Source organism: Coffea arabica, chromosome 6c (genome assembly GCF_036785885.1).
Source record: "Coffea arabica cultivar ET-39 chromosome 6c, Coffea Arabica ET-39 HiFi, whole genome shotgun sequence".
Taxonomy (NCBI): domain Eukaryota; kingdom Viridiplantae; phylum Streptophyta; class Magnoliopsida; order Gentianales; family Rubiaceae; genus Coffea; species Coffea arabica.
In genome coordinates, this window is record NC_092320.1 from 9707581 (window position 1) to 9724967 (window position 17387).

The 17387-nt window shown below is 40.5% G+C and overlaps 2 protein-coding genes and 1 long non-coding RNA gene across 4 annotated transcripts; 2 read left to right on the forward strand and 1 right to left on the reverse strand.

Moving 5' to 3' along the window:
- Positions 1 to 568: 568 nt before the first annotated feature.
- LOC113692479 (protein DETOXIFICATION 51) lies at positions 569 to 3049 on the forward strand. Its single transcript, XM_027210890.2, has one exon. It carries the CDS (start codon positions 859 to 861, stop codon positions 2518 to 2520), a length of 1662 nt encoding a protein of 553 aa, XP_027066691.1. The 5' UTR covers positions 569 to 858; the 3' UTR covers positions 2521 to 3049.
- Positions 3050 to 10113: 7064 nt separating this feature from the next.
- On the reverse strand, positions 10114 to 10794 carry LOC113694201 (uncharacterized). The gene is made up of 2 exons (XR_003449277.2): positions 10422 to 10794; positions 10114 to 10287 (listed from the first exon to the last, which is right to left on the reverse strand). It is a non-coding gene; the product is annotated as an uncharacterized lncRNA (long non-coding RNA).
- Positions 10795 to 11215: 421 nt separating this feature from the next.
- LOC113694736 (protein IQ-domain 26-like) lies at positions 11216 to 15022 on the forward strand. 2 transcript variants are annotated; one of them, XM_072052730.1, is made up of 4 exons: positions 11216 to 11350; positions 13119 to 13659; positions 13875 to 14084; positions 14163 to 15022. In XM_072052730.1, the coding sequence occupies exons 2-4, from the start codon at positions 13228 to 13230 to the stop codon at positions 14850 to 14852; spliced, it is 1332 nt and encodes a 443-aa protein (XP_071908831.1). In that variant the 5' UTR covers positions 11216 to 11350; positions 13119 to 13227; the 3' UTR covers positions 14853 to 15022. The 2 variants fall into 2 exon arrangements, with proteins under 2 accessions (XP_071908831.1, XP_027069399.2); XM_027213598.2 differs by lacking the exon at positions 11216 to 11350 and having other exon boundaries at positions 12913 to 13659; positions 14166 to 15022.
- The last annotated feature ends 2365 nt before the right edge of the window (positions 15023 to 17387 follow it).

Below are 17387 nucleotides of genomic sequence, written 5' to 3' on the forward strand. Positions count from 1 at the left end.
CTCACAGCATATCGTACACCTGTACTAGTACCTCCAAATTCAAGTTGGTGTAGCTTTCAATTCTCTTGTTGGAGCCTCTGCTGCCCCGGGAAAAATGTGCCGTACCTTATAATGATCAGTTCCCAAAAGAAGGGGCGTTCCAATCACTGCTACATTGCCTCGCCACCACCGCCTGCTGATGATGGAGAATGCATCAAGAAATGCACCAACAACAATAGTCCTCCCTCGAAAAAACACCCAGTTTACAGTTTTACTACCTAAACTGCCTACGTATCTATGAGAAAATTGGAGCCCTGTAACTGACAGTCCTGACATCCCTAAAAACTACATGCCCATAAAGTAAAGAGCCCGAACCTCCCAAAAGCAAAATGTCTACTGCTCAGTACTCACAAGGGGCAGGCAACCAAAAGAATAAAATAAATGAAAAGAAGAAGAAGAAGAAAAAAAAGAAAGAAAAGGATATCATTCCCTCCCCCGCAACCCCACCCACCATAAAGGGCTGCTATAAACTAAAAATAAAATTGAAAAGTCTGTTAAAATAAAAGACAAAGCCACCTTAACCCTTCTATTAATACCAGGCAAAGCAGGCGGATGAGGCGAGACACATAGTAGAGAGCAGAGAGGGGAGTGTTCTTCATGAGAGGATCTCCAGGGATAATTTGTCTTCTTCACACTTCATAGTTGGCTTGGTTAAAACCCAAAAGTACAAAAAAAAAAAAAAAAAAAAAACAAGAAGAAGTAACAGCTGCACAACTCTTTTAAGTCCTATTACTACTACTGAGTAACCATATCTGTATATTTTCTTTCTCTTCCATCATCATATCATCTTCCAAGCTAGAGTACTACAAAACTCCAACGATGTGCAATCCAAACACTACCCCCAAACTCACCACCATCTCCGTGATTGATCATCAAAAGATTACCTCCTCCTCCACCTCCACAAGATCACCACGGCCACCATCTCAAACCCACTTTTATTTCGATCTGTTATCCCTCCCCACGCCCTTAAAAGTCCAAGAAAACCCCAAAGAAAACCATCAAAATCCACCCAAATTTGCCCTACCTTCATCCTCGGAGATCGTCCAAGAAACCAAAGCCCTCTTCAAGCTATCCTTCCCCATAGCAATCGCAGCCCTCATCCTCTATGCCCGCTCCATTCTCTCCATGCTCTTTTTAGGCCAACTCGGCGACATCCAGCTTGCCGCTGGCTCTCTAGCTATGGCCTTCGCCAACATAACCGGTTATTCCGTTCTTTCCGGTTTAGCACTAGGAATGGAGCCGCTTTGTTCTCAGGCTTTCGGAGCACAGCTTCCCAGGCTTCTTTCCCTAACGCTGCAAAGGTCCGTTATATTTCTTCTGGCTTGCTCCATCCCAATCACATTTCTTTGGATCAACATTTCCCATATTCTTCTTTATTTGCACCAAGACCCCATTATCACCCGATTGGCCCGCACCTACCTTGTTTTTTCACTCCCTGATCTTGTCACAAATTCTTTTATTCACCCCATACGTATTTACCTTCGGGCTCAAGGTATTACTTATCCGCTCACCTTCGCTTCGCTGGCTGGCACGGCTTTGCACTTGCCCATCAACTATGTTTTGGTCATCCGGCTCCGGCTCGGCGTGGCAGGCGTTGCTGCTGCGGCTGCCATCTCCAACCTGGTGGTCCTGGCGACGCTCGTCCTGTACTTGTGGGCTACCGGCTTGCACGCCGCAACATGGACGAAGGTGAGCGGAGAGTGCTTGACCGGCTGGGGTCCGCTCATGCGGCTAGCCGGGCCGAGCTGCGTCTCGGTTTGTCTGGAATGGTGGTGGTACGAGATCATGATAGTGCTGTGTGGCCTCTTGGTGGACCCTAAGGCCACTGTTGCATCCATGGGCGTCTTGATCCAAACGACGTCGCTGCTGTACATATTCCCGTCCTCGCTCAGCTTCGCGGTGTCCACGCGGGTCGGTAATGAGCTCGGAGCAAACCGGCCCGAAAGGGCTCGGGTCTCATCCGTGGTGTCGATCTTCATAGCGGTCCTGATGGGCTTATCAGCTATGGGCTTCGCAACATCCTTGAGGGACTTGTGGGCTCGGATGTTCATTGATGATGGCAACATCCTACGGCTGACATCAGCGGCGCTGCCGATTCTGGGACTGTGTGAGCTAGGGAACTGCCCACAGACCGTTGGATGTGGGGTTGTACGTGGGACCGCCCGCCCGTCCACAGCAGCTAACGTGAACCTTGGGGCATTCTATCTTGTGGGTATGCCCGTGGCGATTGGGCTAGTTTTTGGGCTTGGGGTTGGGTTCTGTGGGCTTTGGCTGGGGCTTCTGTCGGCCCAGGTTTGTTGCGCGGGGCTGATGTTGTATGTGGTAGCCATCACGGACTGGAAGTTCGAAGCCAACAGAGCACAATTTCTCACGTGCGAAGGAGGTTGCGGTGGTGAAAGCAAGACTCCTCCTCCTCCATTGCCTGGTGAATGCCACAACGAAATAGAGCCGTTGATTTGTGTGACGGTGACGTCGCCGTGATGAGAATTTGACAAAATTAAGTAGACCCCAGTGATGAAATCTTTGGTTTATAATTTCTAGAATTTTTTTTTTGGTGGGGTGCTCAGCTTAGCGCATCAGTCGGATTAGGTGATCTTGATTTGTGAAGACACTTATCTTTTTTTTTTGATTCCAAAAACTCGGGGGTGGTGGGGTTTTAAGCCCTTCAAAGGATTCAGCGAGGGTTTTGCCTTGTATCTTTTTCCGGTATTAATTTCGGGTCCCTCCGCCTAATTTTTTGGTTTTTTTTGGCAAGGATGCTGGTGGCACTGTTTTCGTCTGCGATGTGAATATCGTTTGAGCTTTGTTTCACCTTTTCTGGTGATAAATGACAATTAATGGACTAGGAGACATGATTCTTATTTTTGTTTGTCACATAGTGTGCATGGAGGTGGAAGGTTGTACGTATGTTGACGTTCATGTTATGGAAGTTGTATTAGGGGTATCCTTTAGGTATTATTATTCATCTTTGTTCTCTTGTTGTGCATTAATTCGATCTCTTCTTCACTAATAGGACTTCTAAAAAAAACTTTTAATTTATTTCTTGTTCTTTAAATTATTGAATGCAAAATCAATTGTACACTGACTGTCACCACTCAAACATTGCCATCCAATTTAGTCCGTAAAAATGACATGGAAATGCTACTCTTTAATTCCATGGGGAAGACATGGCCCAAACAGCCTATACCTCCGCAGGTTCAGCCAGCGTTGGACCCTAGCTGAAGAGTGTCCTCTTGACCTTCAAGACTACAGATGCATGTCTCTTGATATCGGTCTCTAGTATCATCACTAAGGTGTATTGTCATGTTATTGTGCATATCAGATTGAGAAGGATGGCACATTGCAGCATTGTTGTCACATGTATGTATATATGTATATAGCTATATCCATCACGGAAATGGGTACCAATACTAATTAATGGTAGGAAATGAGGAAGCTAGTGCTGATGTAGTGGAAGATGTATTTGGTACTTCTCTTATCATTGAAGTATAAGCTGCAAGTCTGCTTTAACCAAGACAAACTCTCTCTCTCTCTCTAAAAAAAAAAAAAGGAGAATAAGTTAAACTCCTTCCCTTCCTTTCCATACTTCTTGTTTATTTAAGAGTAAAGTTTTTGTTCTACTTGTGAAATAGCAGAATGTGTGGACAATAGTGAAGCTTCTTGGTGTCTCAATTCCCTCCTCATACTCTGTGGACAGAAACGATACAAGAGAGGAGGCAAGGGAAAATGCAGGTAAAGGAAGAAAACAGCACAATATTAATTGTTCAAGGTTGCAGAAGGGAGAGAATAGTTTTGGGAAGTATATAGGCTGTTGTCTGCATTTCCAGTGGCATGAACCTTTAAGAGGGGGCAGCATCACTCTTTTAAGTCTTTTCACTTATCAGCCATCAGGCCATCCATCTCTTTCAAGTAAATATTGTACTCCCAAATTTATGTTGTTGCTATCTTCTCAGGAACACTAGTGCACAGTCAATTATAGGTATCTCCCTTTCATCAATTTCCATCTCTGGTTTCAACTTGACAAGTTGGTGCTCCTGATTTCCACACAACACACCTTCTATCCTTTTCATGTTTGCCTATGAATACACTGACTGTTGGACCTACAGCTTTTTCGTGGGCCTTAGCCATCAAATAATTGATCAAATTCCCAGACAACCTATTCTCGACTACTACTGATCAAATCTTATATATACAGTGACATCTTATATATACAGTGACAGTGTATATATTATTATTATTATATTCATAATATATATATATATGTAAAAATTAAATTAAAATATATTTATCATTCATCTAACGCACTGACATTATATGTATCAGTATAAAAAAAATTAATCCTTCTCAATCAATAATTTTAATGGAGTAGACATAAATCCAATGGAGTTGGAAACAAATACCGTCCAAGCTTACTCAATACATGCTTTTACATTGCAGTACTTACTACAAACACCCCCGACCCCAAACCTTCGTCTTCTCCTTGTCCTCCTCTGACCTATACTACACTGTTATCTACTTACTAAATTGCAGTTACTTTTCTTTTTCTTTTTTTCTTTTTGGGTTCTTGCAGCAGACATGCAAGCCGCCTTTTCGGCAACGTAGAGGACCTGTTTGCCCACTCGACGAGGACTTCCCCTAAAAGTAAAACCAAGCCACATACGTCAGAGTATAAGGAACCTTCCCCATATGAAACGATCTTAATATAAGGAACTCTGCATTTTGATATATATGAAACCATCTTAAGAGCTCTCCTGGTAAAACATTCCCCTCGCCGTAGGATAAGCACATACTTAGTTTCCTTTCTCATACATGTAGATCCAAGTGTCTGGGATAATCTAATTAAATGAGATAATAACTAACAAAGGACAGTGCCTACTGATTCTCTTTAAAAATGTGGTATCACTGACTTCAGAAGCCGTTCATATTTTCCTGATTCTGCATTCAACAATATCAATATTTACTATTTAGCTATTTTACAAGTTTCACTAATTATTTCTCATTTGCTCCTTCGATTTCGAATTCCTATCCTACTTATCAACAGATTTATATATAATCCGTGAAAGACTCTAATGAAGACACTTTTATCCTGCATTCCGGATCCTATTCGTGTTCTGAAGATTTTCAAAGAAATAACTAATTTGAAACATAGCTTCAGCATGAGTATCATTGACAATTTGAAATTACGGGTCCTCAGCAATTCCTAACTTGAGGCTAGCTGCAATCCTTTCACTCATCATTCGCTTATCAAGGACATGAAATTACTTGTAGAAGGTTCGGTTTGAGGTTATGCATAAATTTAAAGTTCTTGAAATCTATCCTCTTTCTACCCTAACCACTTCAGTCCATACGCACCATTTATTGAAACTTCCACTCTTCTAACCAAGTTAATAATAATCTAATTAATAATCATGTAGTTCCCCCCCCCCCCCCCCCAAACCCCAACAAAAAAAAAAGAATTTTGAGAAAAATTATTTTGTAAGCCAAGAAAGTTTGAAAACTTTGCAAGTTGCTCTCTGTCCCCCGCAACCCACCGCCCCCCCCCCCCCCCACAAAATTGAAATTCTTTTTTCTATTTACATTCTCCACCTGCTAAACAATGAAGAGACTCATAATTGTTACGCCTAAGAAGGGTCTTGATTTAAGGTTTAATATGGATGTTAGTACAAGAATAAAATCTTTTAACGTTTTTAAGGTCTTTACTGCCACATTATTGCACAATCAAGACTTGGAGTATAATAACATAGAAAAAAAAGATGCATGCTTAACTTTTGTGTCCTTTGAACTCTACTGATACTACTATTTATGTGGTGTCAGGGATTTACCTGATCTTAGGATCCTGGCACCACTGAAAATGTATGTACTATAACTCTAATGAATTCATGCACGAGCCTGTTGGTCATCAGCAGGAAACCTTCCAGAAGTTGCTTATCAAAATTAGCAGAACACATGGAACTCTGACTACAAGAACTTCGCGGAAGATCCCGAAGTACAATAAATTCTGATTTTTGTCAGTAGTAGGACTGGCATTTGACAGATAAGTTATAGTACTCATTCACTTTAGTTTGCCAGGCCTAGCAGCAGCTAGCTGTTACAAATCCTACACATACATACAACAATGCATCATAATGGAGAGAGCCTTGGGAATAGATCTAGGCTCATAGTCCCCAGTCCCCACTCCACCCCCATTGGTTCGTTTCCAAGGAGATGACTGATGAGGAGGTCATGGCGGCCATCCTCTTCCAAATAAACTAGAAAGAATAAGAAGAAGATGATGAAAAAGAAAACTATAGCGACGTCATCCTAGGCCATCATGCTTTTCACATGGTCGCCCTAATATCATACTAGGTAGCAAATTTTGCATTAATCCCAGTTCTCTGTTTCCCTTTCTTGTCCCCTTACCTAAATATTCTTCTCCTCTTTTCATGACTAGTGAGTGGTTTCTCCATATCATTCGTTTCCATCTCTGATCTCCCGCTACCTACCAAGTTCCAACACCACCACCATCATCCAAACCCACTCCATCATGCCTGTCTATACAACAAAAGAGCAGCAGCAGCAGCAGTACCTAGCTAGAATTTTCAATATCTGTTATGTCATCGATCAAACATTGGAAGTACTTAGTTTGTCTATATCTATTCAAAAGCTTACGAGAGTAGTATAACGATATAGCCCCTTGCTTTTGTCCACCTTATGAGCAACATTTTAGGCAATGGTGCTATAGACCTGCATGAGCAGTGTTTTGATGAGTTCCCATGATTTGCTCAACTTAGCATTTCTTTATTTCACCAATTGAATTAGCATGACATGTCTCCGCTGGAGGAGCTGACCTTTCTTACACATGACTCTGTATGGTACCATAGCATGTTATATAGGCTTCATTCATTTGGCTCTAATCTCCCCTTCTATATTACTACTTGTATATTTTCCCTCTGGGCTCGACATATGGGGACCCACCAGGAATGTGTGATGATGAATGATGCCACAAGCATATTGTACGTTTGAAAGAATAAAAATATAAGAATATTGCATGCAGACATGCATGCCTTCTTGCTAGCTCTCTGTCTTCGTGTACTTTCATATTGGCAACTTGTACTAAAAGGATCTACTTTTAGATGGGGCAGTAGTTAATGATTAATTAATCCAGGGTTGTCTTAGCATGTATCATGGTCACAATGTCGTGACGACTGAGCCAGGGATTTGAGTGTTTGGTAACAGGCAAACTCACATGCAGGTTACAGATCTAGGGTTACACTGCTAAATTTTCCAAAAAAAAAAAAACAAAAGAGTTTATGTTCGGGGAAGCAATTCTATTCTAACTGGTTTACCAGCGTGATCGTGCCCAACTTGTCGTGGCTCGATTAATAGGATCTTGACTTTGTATTACGAGCGATTACATTCAAATTCAATAGTTAATTATGTATTACTGTCTAATTTGTTGATCACACGTTTTCATCTCGAAATGGGATCAGCCTTCTCCCTCTAAATTGTTTTCTATTTCATCCAAAAAATTACTACCATATTTGTGGATATCCATGATGCCTGGAGAAAAAGAAAAAAAAAGAAGAAAGAAAGAAATGAAAGGGATGAATCATTAAAGCTTTCAACGAGGCCATTTGTCCATCCCTAGGGCCATCAGCCGCTAATGGATTGTGGGAAAAAGCAGTACTATTCTGGTTTGTTGCTTCATCAAGCCTTGGCAAATGTTCAGCTCAAGTCTTTGAAGACTCTATACGATCAGCGTGCCTTAGGTTATGTAGCGTGGACCTTTGTCTCCAGGTCCTCTGCAGGTAGTTATTTTTCTAGTATAGTATGAACTATGAATATCAGTTTCCAGCGTCTCCAGGTCTCCAGCGTGCCTTAGGTTATTACGAGTATCAGTTTGAAGATCAAGCCACTCATAGAGTTCCAAATAATTACTTTAAAAAGCACGGATCATCGTGGTGTTTTTTGGGTCTTAAAAGATGGATTCATTATTGAGGACAGAACAGAAAAGGGGGTGATTATTATTATTTCTTTTCTGAAACGACACCAGTACTTGGACAATAAAAGATATTAAAAATTATAACCCCTCATCAATGAGAGTGAAAGACAAATTTGTAATGGTACAGAACCAGTTCAAGGCAATGGTGACAGACTTTGTAGAAATCAGTGAATTAATGCTTCAACAAAAATGGAATGGGATTGGAAATGAAATGATTTGGTAATTCAATTTCTTAATATGAGTCTGGTGATTGAATACAGAACAGAAATAATGGATTCAGAGGTAGAAGGGGAGAGAAAATGAAGGAATAAACGTGAGAGGAGAAGAGGGAGATTGGCAGAGCCAATTCCTTCTTTACAATTAATTGGAAAATGACAAAAACTTACCTATCACTGAGATTTCCTCAGTTTTTATGGTTTTTTCCCGGCTAACTAACTTCTAAACTAGCCAATGAGCTGAGGACACGTGGATTCTGGAATAATCCGCCCCACTGGTACATAACAGAAGCATAATTCTATTTTGAGCCAATGAAAACGTGTTTCCTAAATCACGCCTTCTCTTTCCTTGGAGTTGATCAATCACGCCTTCTTCCTGCCATAGACCACGCTCTCATCTTTCTTCAAACTAGACTAGGAAGATCTTCCTGCAAAATTCGGTGAGATTAAAGATGCCTAAATTGAGTCCTCCATATTCTACTTATAGTTAAAAAAATTCAGCCAGTTATGTCTCAACTATCTTACTTTTGTACTTTCCAATTTCCATCCTGGCATAATTGTCCCTTAGAACCTGTTTAGTATATGTTTAATTATCTTTTTTTTTATCTCACGTATATGACATCTAATATATCTTTCTAAAAATATCAATATTAGAGACGTGAATGTTTATAATATGAATTAATCTCTCAATTTAATTTTAAACTTGCCTCTAAATTTCACATAGCCACCCGCCAAAAAAGTGAACACTCTCGATTTTGTTAACATCTTAGACGCTAAGAAAATTATAGTATCTATGATGCAACTATCGTTATTTTCTAAGAAAACAGGACCATTTGGGCGCAGTTGGCAAATTTCAAGTTTTAACCATAACTGGAGGGATGAAATATTTGAATGCTAAATATGAATCAGAATAGTCCAAGGAACTAAAATGAATTAAAATTGCAAGTTAGAATTCCACATCCATGTGATCGATGGGACGATCCATTTGTGTTTTTGCAGGGATGTGGCTGACGACCAAGTTCTCTACGTAACGGGGCCCATTTCAGGAGGTCAGGATGAATTTCGGCAGGCCTATTTCAGTAGCTTCTTCCCCAATTATCCAAGAAGCCTGCCTAAGGGAATCTTTAAATGGGGCGTGCCTCGTGAACGATCAAAGCAGCACCAATGCAGCAGTAAAGTCGGCCTTTTCAGTTTAGCCACACTCGGGGTCCTTAGGACTAGAGAGAAGCCCAAAGGTACAAGAAGCCGAACGGCACCAAACAACACCATAATGTATTTATTACTTGCCTCCCTATATCTCCTTCGGAAAAAAAAAAAAAAAATTTTGCATGCCAAGATCTTGTTAATTCATGATAAAAACTTAACTCTATCTGGGGGGGGGGGGGGGGGGGGGGGGGGGGAAGAGCAAACGTCGTAAACAGTCACCAAGCTATTTTTAATTCTATATTTTAGCCACCAAACTTTTTATTTAGCCAAAATGGTCACCAAACTAATGAGTACATAAGTACATTTTGGATTAGTAAACTAACAGAAGTGCATTTTTTTCGTCACTCAAGTAAAGCAAATGCGTGCTTATCGGTCGCAAAATGCATGCTTTAAATAGTTAAATAAACTACTTTGGCTAAGTAAAAAAAAAAGTTTAATGACCAAAATAAAGAATGTTGAATAATCACTTTTATCATTTGGCCTTGAGAACCAAACTTGAAACTACCACCAACTCCTAGTCCAAAGTGCTTTGTTTTGAATGCGTGATTACTGATTAATCAGGCCAAATATCAAAAACTAAACACACTCATTCAGGTTAAAGATAGAAACCGGAATTCATGTGATGTGAGTGCAGGCAAGTGGTCACCCACCCACCATAATGCCATATTCATATTTTGGATTCGACTTGGGTAGCAAAAGTCCGGGCAAATAGGCAAGTAACAGTCGAGAGGACGATATTTTTTTCAGAGCTGTTGGCATCATCTGATTCTTGAACAGCGACAGGAGCCTCCGAAAGCACTGCTCTTGTGGTACCGTCAAAATACTACTGCTCCGAAAGCACTGCATCTACCCAAAGATAAACGAGAGACAAAAGTTACAACAGTCATGGGTCATTATCTCAGACGACTGAGAGAAGAGAATTAAAACACAAGTTATCTAATGGATACGAACAAATGATGACACAAAGCGAATTTCAATACCTCATCCTCCTCGTTAATAATTGGCACAGGACAGGAGCCAGCAAATTATTATTATTATTGTCATCTACCCGTAGGCTTTGAAGCCTTCAGTGCATCGTACGTACTCAAGCTCAGTGTATACTGTGCTAGTACCATTTCTGCGCTAGAGGGGAAAGCGATCTCGATGTACTACTGTCCATCATCCGTGCTCCTTGCACTGAACGCCGAGGGATGCTAATGCTAGAAAACTTGACTGCTGCTGTTTGCTTTTTCTTCTTCAAGAAAATAAATGATAATGGCGTGATTTTTGCAAGCACTAAAAATGACAAAGAATATCTTTTTGCAAACTGTTATGCTACTACTACATCTATGGCGTATAGATAGAACGGTTGGAAAGAAAAAAGAGAGTAGTGTTAGGTGCAAAGTTCTTGACTTTTCAGCACTTCACCAATTAATCATACAATTATATTATATTACGGAGTGCACAGGAGAATTCGAATTTCGAAATCTGGTAGTGGGTAATCTGCTTCCTTCCCCCCCCCCCCCCGGGGTTTTCCCCATAAAATTCCCTTGCACTATTTAAGTCTCTGTTCATATATATGACAACTCGAGAACGAAGCGGTGAAATTGCAGAATTTTGCCAAAGTGAAGTGAGTGGAACAAGTTGACGACTGAAGAAGATTACCACCGAGGAAAAGAGAGACGAAGAGGAGAGAATATGGTTGGCTGAAGCAGGGATTTTGCAAAGAAGGAAAGTTTGGATTCCTAAGAGATTTGCATATGTGCGTAAGCGGTCACGAGATTGTCAGAGATGCCTGCTCTGCTGTTCTGTGCTGTGCTGAGGAAGGAGATGGACTCTGGGTGTGGTCTGCTTCTGGTTGTGGAGGGACTTTGGACGCGCTCTAATGAATAGTAACACCTTCCATTCCAATCCAAGCCTCAGGTTTCAGGTATCAATTCTATTCTATTCTATCTTACGTACGTTGTTCGGTTGTTGCATCGCATCTCTCTCCCTCTCTCTCTTTCTTTCTTTCTTCAATTCCTTCTTTAAGGACACGTCGCTCCACAAAGTAATCTTTTGCTTTTCTCTTTTTCCATTTTTACATCTTTTCAGAAAAGAGCCCCAGCCAGTTGGACGAATCTAAATTCGATCGAGACCCCTTCCTCCCTCCGCCCTTTTATTTATTTATTTATTTATTTAATATATACATATATATATACATATATATCTTTGTTAGTTACTACTTTTGTATACACTACTGGCTATATACACATTACTTGTATGCTTTTTATACTAAAACTTTATCGTCATTCGAATATCTTATTTTTTAAGTGACTAGATCAATAATGATTTTAAAGTTAAGGATTGGTCTTGTCTTTTGGGTTTGCGTGTCTACATACATACATACATACATACATACGCAATCCTCAGCCGCACCTTCTTGTCTGCTATGCTTCTTCTACGTAGTTTTCTGGGGGATCCTGTGTGGATATTTTCCCATTTCTAGTAATTGGTCAATGTATCTATATTCTACTAATAACTAATTAATGATGCTTGTCCATTACAACAATAATATTATTTAATTCTTAAGCACAGGCTACAACAAACTCTACCATCTTTACTTTATTTCCCAAGCTTGATTAGTATGGTGAAAAGCAAGGGAAGAGCTCAGCTTTCGTTAATTTGGACTACATTAGCCTGTAATGAAACTATGAACAAATTAATCTTAGGTTCCACTTTAATTTTTTGCTTGAAAATATTTGTTACTAATGATGCACTATGAAAACTGTTGGACGACAAGTTTAGACCACCAATTAGGAAAACCTGGTCCTGTCGGTTGTAACGCTTCCACTTCTTTAGGTTGTGTTTGGATTGCATTTTTCATGATTTTTTATGAAAAAATTACTGTAGCGATTTAATGTATGTAAGGGAAAAAGATAATAGGGAAATGTGATCACGGAAAACAACGTAATTTTCCGATGAAAAGTTGCAATCCAAACAAGGCGTTAAATTTTCATTACTTCAATTTTTGGTCGAATGCCAATCACCATACTCAATCTACCATGTATTCGAATTCAGCAAGATTGTCTTGTCTACGACACTGACTTATATAAGTTTTAGTTTATAGATCAATGTATATGCAGAGGGGATCGGCTTGTGTAACAAGATACGAGCATTGAACAAACAAATTTTATGATACATGAAAGAGTTCAAGGCTCCAAGCTCACACATTTTTTCAACCTCTCGGAATTTCGTCTAGTACAAGATTTTCTCAGCCAGGGCAAAAAAAAAAAAAAAACAAACAAACAGTACTGTAAAAGAATGGCAGCAGTTAACCAAGAATTAGAGATTTCCCTCTTGTCTTTGTAACCAAGAATTTTGATTATAAATCAACTGACTTCCTTCCAAATTTCCCTTTCATTTTCCACGTTCGTATGCACGATTTAGAGATGTTACTGTTGGACAACTTTCACAAAAAAGGAAGCACACCAGCTTTTTAGCTGTAAATTCTCAAATTATAGTCCCTTAGCTTTTGACACCCCGTTTTCAAGTTCCCTTAATCTCTCCTTCCTTCACATCATCACATGTGCCTTCTTAACCCCATCTCTAAAGTAGCAGTAGTAACTTCTCAGAAGCCTAGGCCCCCCTTTTCTCCCCCACCATCTTCTTTAGAGCGTTTTTCCTTACCTTTTTCTCTTTGAAAATTATCATCCCAGATAATGAGCTGCGAAGATGGTGCTATTTTCAGTTACAACTTCAGGCCTAAGGTTTCTCCAGACTTAATTCTTTTGAAGGCTTGACAAGCTAAGCCACATTTTCAAGAAAATGGGCAGAGCAACAAGGTGGTTGAAGAGTTTGTTTGGGATAAAGAGGGATAAGGGCCAGAAGGAGATTAATCCAAATTCCGGTAGCCAGAGAGAAAACAAATGGACGGGAATGGGCCATTCGGGAAGAGACACTGCTGATGGGCTGTGTTCAAATCCAAACACCATTCCACCCAATATTACCCCGGCTGAAGCTGCATGGTTGAGATCTTTTTACGCTGACTCTGGTGACAAGGAGCAAAGCAAGCATGCCATAGCAGTTGCTGCAGCCACCGCCGCTGCCGCTGACGCCGCCGTCGCCGCTGCACAGGCTGCGGTGGCCGTGGTTAGGCTCACCAGTCAGGGCAGAGGAGGGTCCATGTTTGGTGGTGGTGGTGGTAGTCGTGAAAAGTGGGCCGTTACAAAAATTCAAAGTGTTTTCCGCGGATTCTTGGTAATTAATTACTACTACTACTACTTTTGCTTCGAAGGTGTATAACGTATATTTGACTGACAGACACGGTTTCTCAGTATCGTAGTCACATCCGTTTCCTTGTCTTCTTTCTTTTTTTTTTTTGGCTGTCCCTTTTACCATTATATGCATTAATTTTGGTTCGTTCTTACTAGAAAAATGGAAATTGCTAAACGGGTATGGTGTGAATTAATCAGGCAAGGAAGGCACTGAGGGCTTTGAAAGGACTTGTGAAACTACAAGCACTAGTGAGAGGTTATTTGGTGCGTAAACAGGCGTTCGCTACATTTCACAGCATGCAAGCTCTTATAAGAGCACAGGCCAATGTTCGTGCCCAAAAAACTCGAGGCCTCCTCGATTCTACTGCTGCAAGTTCAAACCGGCAGTTTCATGCTGCAAATTCGGCGGTAAGAACTTGTCTCTGTGCATCTATTTTTGCAAGGAATTACATCTTAATTTAATTTGTGTCCATCTTGGTTAATTAGCAGGAAAAGTTTGATGAGGGTAGAAGTAGGCAGAATTCATTTCATAACAGAAGGCTCTCTGCATCGTTTGATAGCATTAACTCAAATGCAATCGATGAAATCCCAAAGATTGTGGAGATAGATACTGGAAGGCCTAAATCAAGATCCAGAAGAAGCAGCGCCTGGGTATCAGATTCCATTTCCGGGGATGCCCAGACTCTATCCTCTTCGTGTCAATGCCGATATCCTCCGCCCCACCTATCGATCCCTGATTGCAGAAACTCTCAAGACTCCGACTGGGGACTGACTGGGGACGAATGCCGCTTCTCCACCCCTCAAAGCACTCCCAGATTCTCCAATTCTTGTGGGACAAATCCACCTGTCACACCAGCCAAGAGTGTTTGCGTGGAAAGCTTATTCAGGAATTGCCCAAATTATATGGCTAATACGCAGTCATTTAAGGCTAAACTGAGGTCTTACAGCGCACCAAAGCAAAGGCCTGAACCGGGGTCCAAGAGGAGGCTATCGCTCAATGAAATGATGGAGTCCAGAAGTAGTCTAAGTGGGGTCCGAATGCAGAGGTCGTGCTCTCAAGTCCAAGAAGTTTTGAGTTTCAGGAATGCTGTTGTCGGTAGGCTTGCAAGGTCTTCAGAATTCTCAAAAGGGCAATTATACAACAGGGATTCTTACTCGCAAGAATATTTTGAGTAGCCATCGAAAGAATGTGCTGTAACTATCAATTCGCAAGCGCGAATAGAGCATGTAATTGTCTAGAATCTAGATCATCCCAGAGACGTAGGGCAAGATGTAATCTTTACTCCCGTTTTCATTGAAGAACTGATCAAGGTCGGTTATACCAGTACTGACGAGGTTATTAATAATTGTGTGTCTAGTTTTTCGTGTTGCTTAGGTGTGCCGTTATTACAACACTAACTCGACCTCTGCACAAAAATGTACCGTACATCCAGTACCACAAATGCTGAGAGCCAACAATTCCTTCCCTGGAATCATTTGAAATGACAGGGCTTAGCTAGTTTGGACGGCAATGCTATGATTCATTATTGCCTCCGTCCCCCTCTGTGTGTGGTTGCATTCTAAGTATTCAAAATTTTTTTCTTTCACCTTTAGGGGAAGTACTGTCATAATTTGTTACAAGTGCTACAATGTCAATAGGATGATGACTTCTGTTGTCATGTCATGTGCGGGTGGGAGCCTGAGGTTGATGTGTTGCTGTATCTAATTTGAAATGGAAGAGCTGGTTTTCTAATCTGAAGGAATAATGGGAATCTCATATGTGACCCACTTCTCCATTATAAACAAAAGATCACCATAACTTGGGCTAGTAGCATCTGTAGTCTGGGACCTCTCTGATTCATTCCATTGGCACATTACTTGGGCACTCTCAACAAGCTTTGCAGCCTTTTCTTGTTTCTTGTTTTGGCAGATGGAAAACAACTTGGCAGCCGAAGCTTTTAGGGTCGCTGGCTCATTTCTGCTGCAGCAACAACAACAAACATCTACTACGACTAGGTTTCTTGTTTCATCAGCAGGATGGTGGGTGCCGGGTGGTTAAGCAGCAACATTATTGCTTCCTGTGGCTCCTCCCTAACACCAACAGCAATAGGCCTTTTATTGGGCACAAGATAGTACACAATTTTCCATTCCGCCTACATGCCGAATTGTCAATTGTTGTTTTCTTTTGAGTTTTAGTTTTGACAATGGGCGTCGCAGAAGGCTTGATTCCAGCCTTCAATTTTTGCGTCTTTATCTTCTTCTTGTCTTGTTGGATTATATACAGACTATAGATGCCAGGTGGACTGGTAGGCTTGGTCAAGGACTCGAGATTCAGGAAGAAGGGGAAAAACTTTGTGCAACTTTAAGGTGTCGTAATTATATATATATGTATAGCTGGGATTTCAGAGTTAATAATTTAATTCTGATTTCTTGGTTGAAAGAAAAAAAAAATTATATATATAGCTAAATTACACCTCAGTCATCTAACGTGAATGTTTGGATTCATGATAAAGGAGTATGAATTTAGCCCTCACTTAAAAAAGTATAATGTGTTTTTCGCCCTCATTTAAATTAATTTATATGGTGCTTCGATCATATTCTCAAGTCACGTTCATTATCGTTGGATGGGAAAATAAGTGTTTTGATTCTTAGATTATTATTGAAAGAAATAATTTCCTAAAAAGACCACAGAATTTTGTTTATCTTATATTCCCATTATAAATCAGTAGCACGTGCTCTGCTGATGAGTTAAATTATAGGGTGTTACTATAACGTAATGTTGTTACAGAAGTTGGTGGAAAGATAGCTAGCAAGAAATATGCCATAAGGGCTCCTCGGGGTTCGGTTCCGCGGTTGTAGTCCCAGTTAGGGGAGAGCCACGTCCAGGGATCGAGTCTCCGTTCTACCGTGGCTGGTGATGCTTGGGCCGGCCGCTCCCAGTCCGCAGTGGGATTAGTTGGGTCGTACGATATTATGCCCACGGGCCTAGATATTCACTGTGATAAAAAAAAATAATATATATATATATATGCCACAAGGAGAAATCCTTTTTCTTCTTTGTATATAACCTTATTTGACACTCATGTGATACTTTGGGCCAATTTGAGTGCATATTGGACACATTTATTTGTCGCCTCCGCCCATGGACCCAATTCACACTGCAGAACACAGATGAGTGAATGAATGAGGGCAGGTTGTTTTCCGCGCTAACCTTTGACATCTTGAGCTGATAATCTATCTCTTGGATAAATACAGCCCAACCCAAAGATCTGAGCAACAATGAATGCAACAGACAGATTTGGGATTGGGACCCAAAATGAGTTGGGATTGGGTCTTTCTCAACTGTAATTGTTCAGTGCGTGCGTTAGCAAAGAGCAACAGATGTAAATACCAAAATAGTAAACTAGACACTAAATAAATTGAATAAATCTTATATACATTGACTGACAGTATATACACTATCATTATCGTTGAATCCATGACACATGTGTAAAAATTGAATTTCAAATTCAAAATTTACATAGTTGTCATTCATCTAACGCTGACAGTATACACAATGTCAGTGTAGGAAATATTAATTCAAAGTAATAATATGAAAAACATAGCAAGTTAAGTTTTATAGATGAGATTGATTGTGGTACACCACAAAAAATTTAATGAGCAATGGTTAAAATTTTTGCGCGGCAATCAATCTCATCTATCCAAATTCAATTTTCTACAAATGTAGGCTAT

Coding starts and splice junctions, on each gene's coding strand:
- LOC113692479 (XM_027210890.2), top strand. CDS start 859: ATGTGCAATCCAAACACTACCCCCAAACTCACCACCATCTCCGTGATT.
- LOC113694736 (XM_072052730.1), top strand. CDS start 13,228: ATGGGCAGAGCAACAAGGTGGTTGAAGAGTTTGTTTGGGATAAAGAGG. Junction 13,660..13,874: donor GTGTTTTCCGCGGATTCTTG/GTAATTAATTAC, acceptor TGAATTAATCAG/GCAAGGAAGGCACTGAGGGC. Junction 14,085..14,162: donor TTCATGCTGCAAATTCGGCG/GTAAGAACTTGT, acceptor TTGGTTAATTAG/CAGGAAAAGTTTGATGAGGG.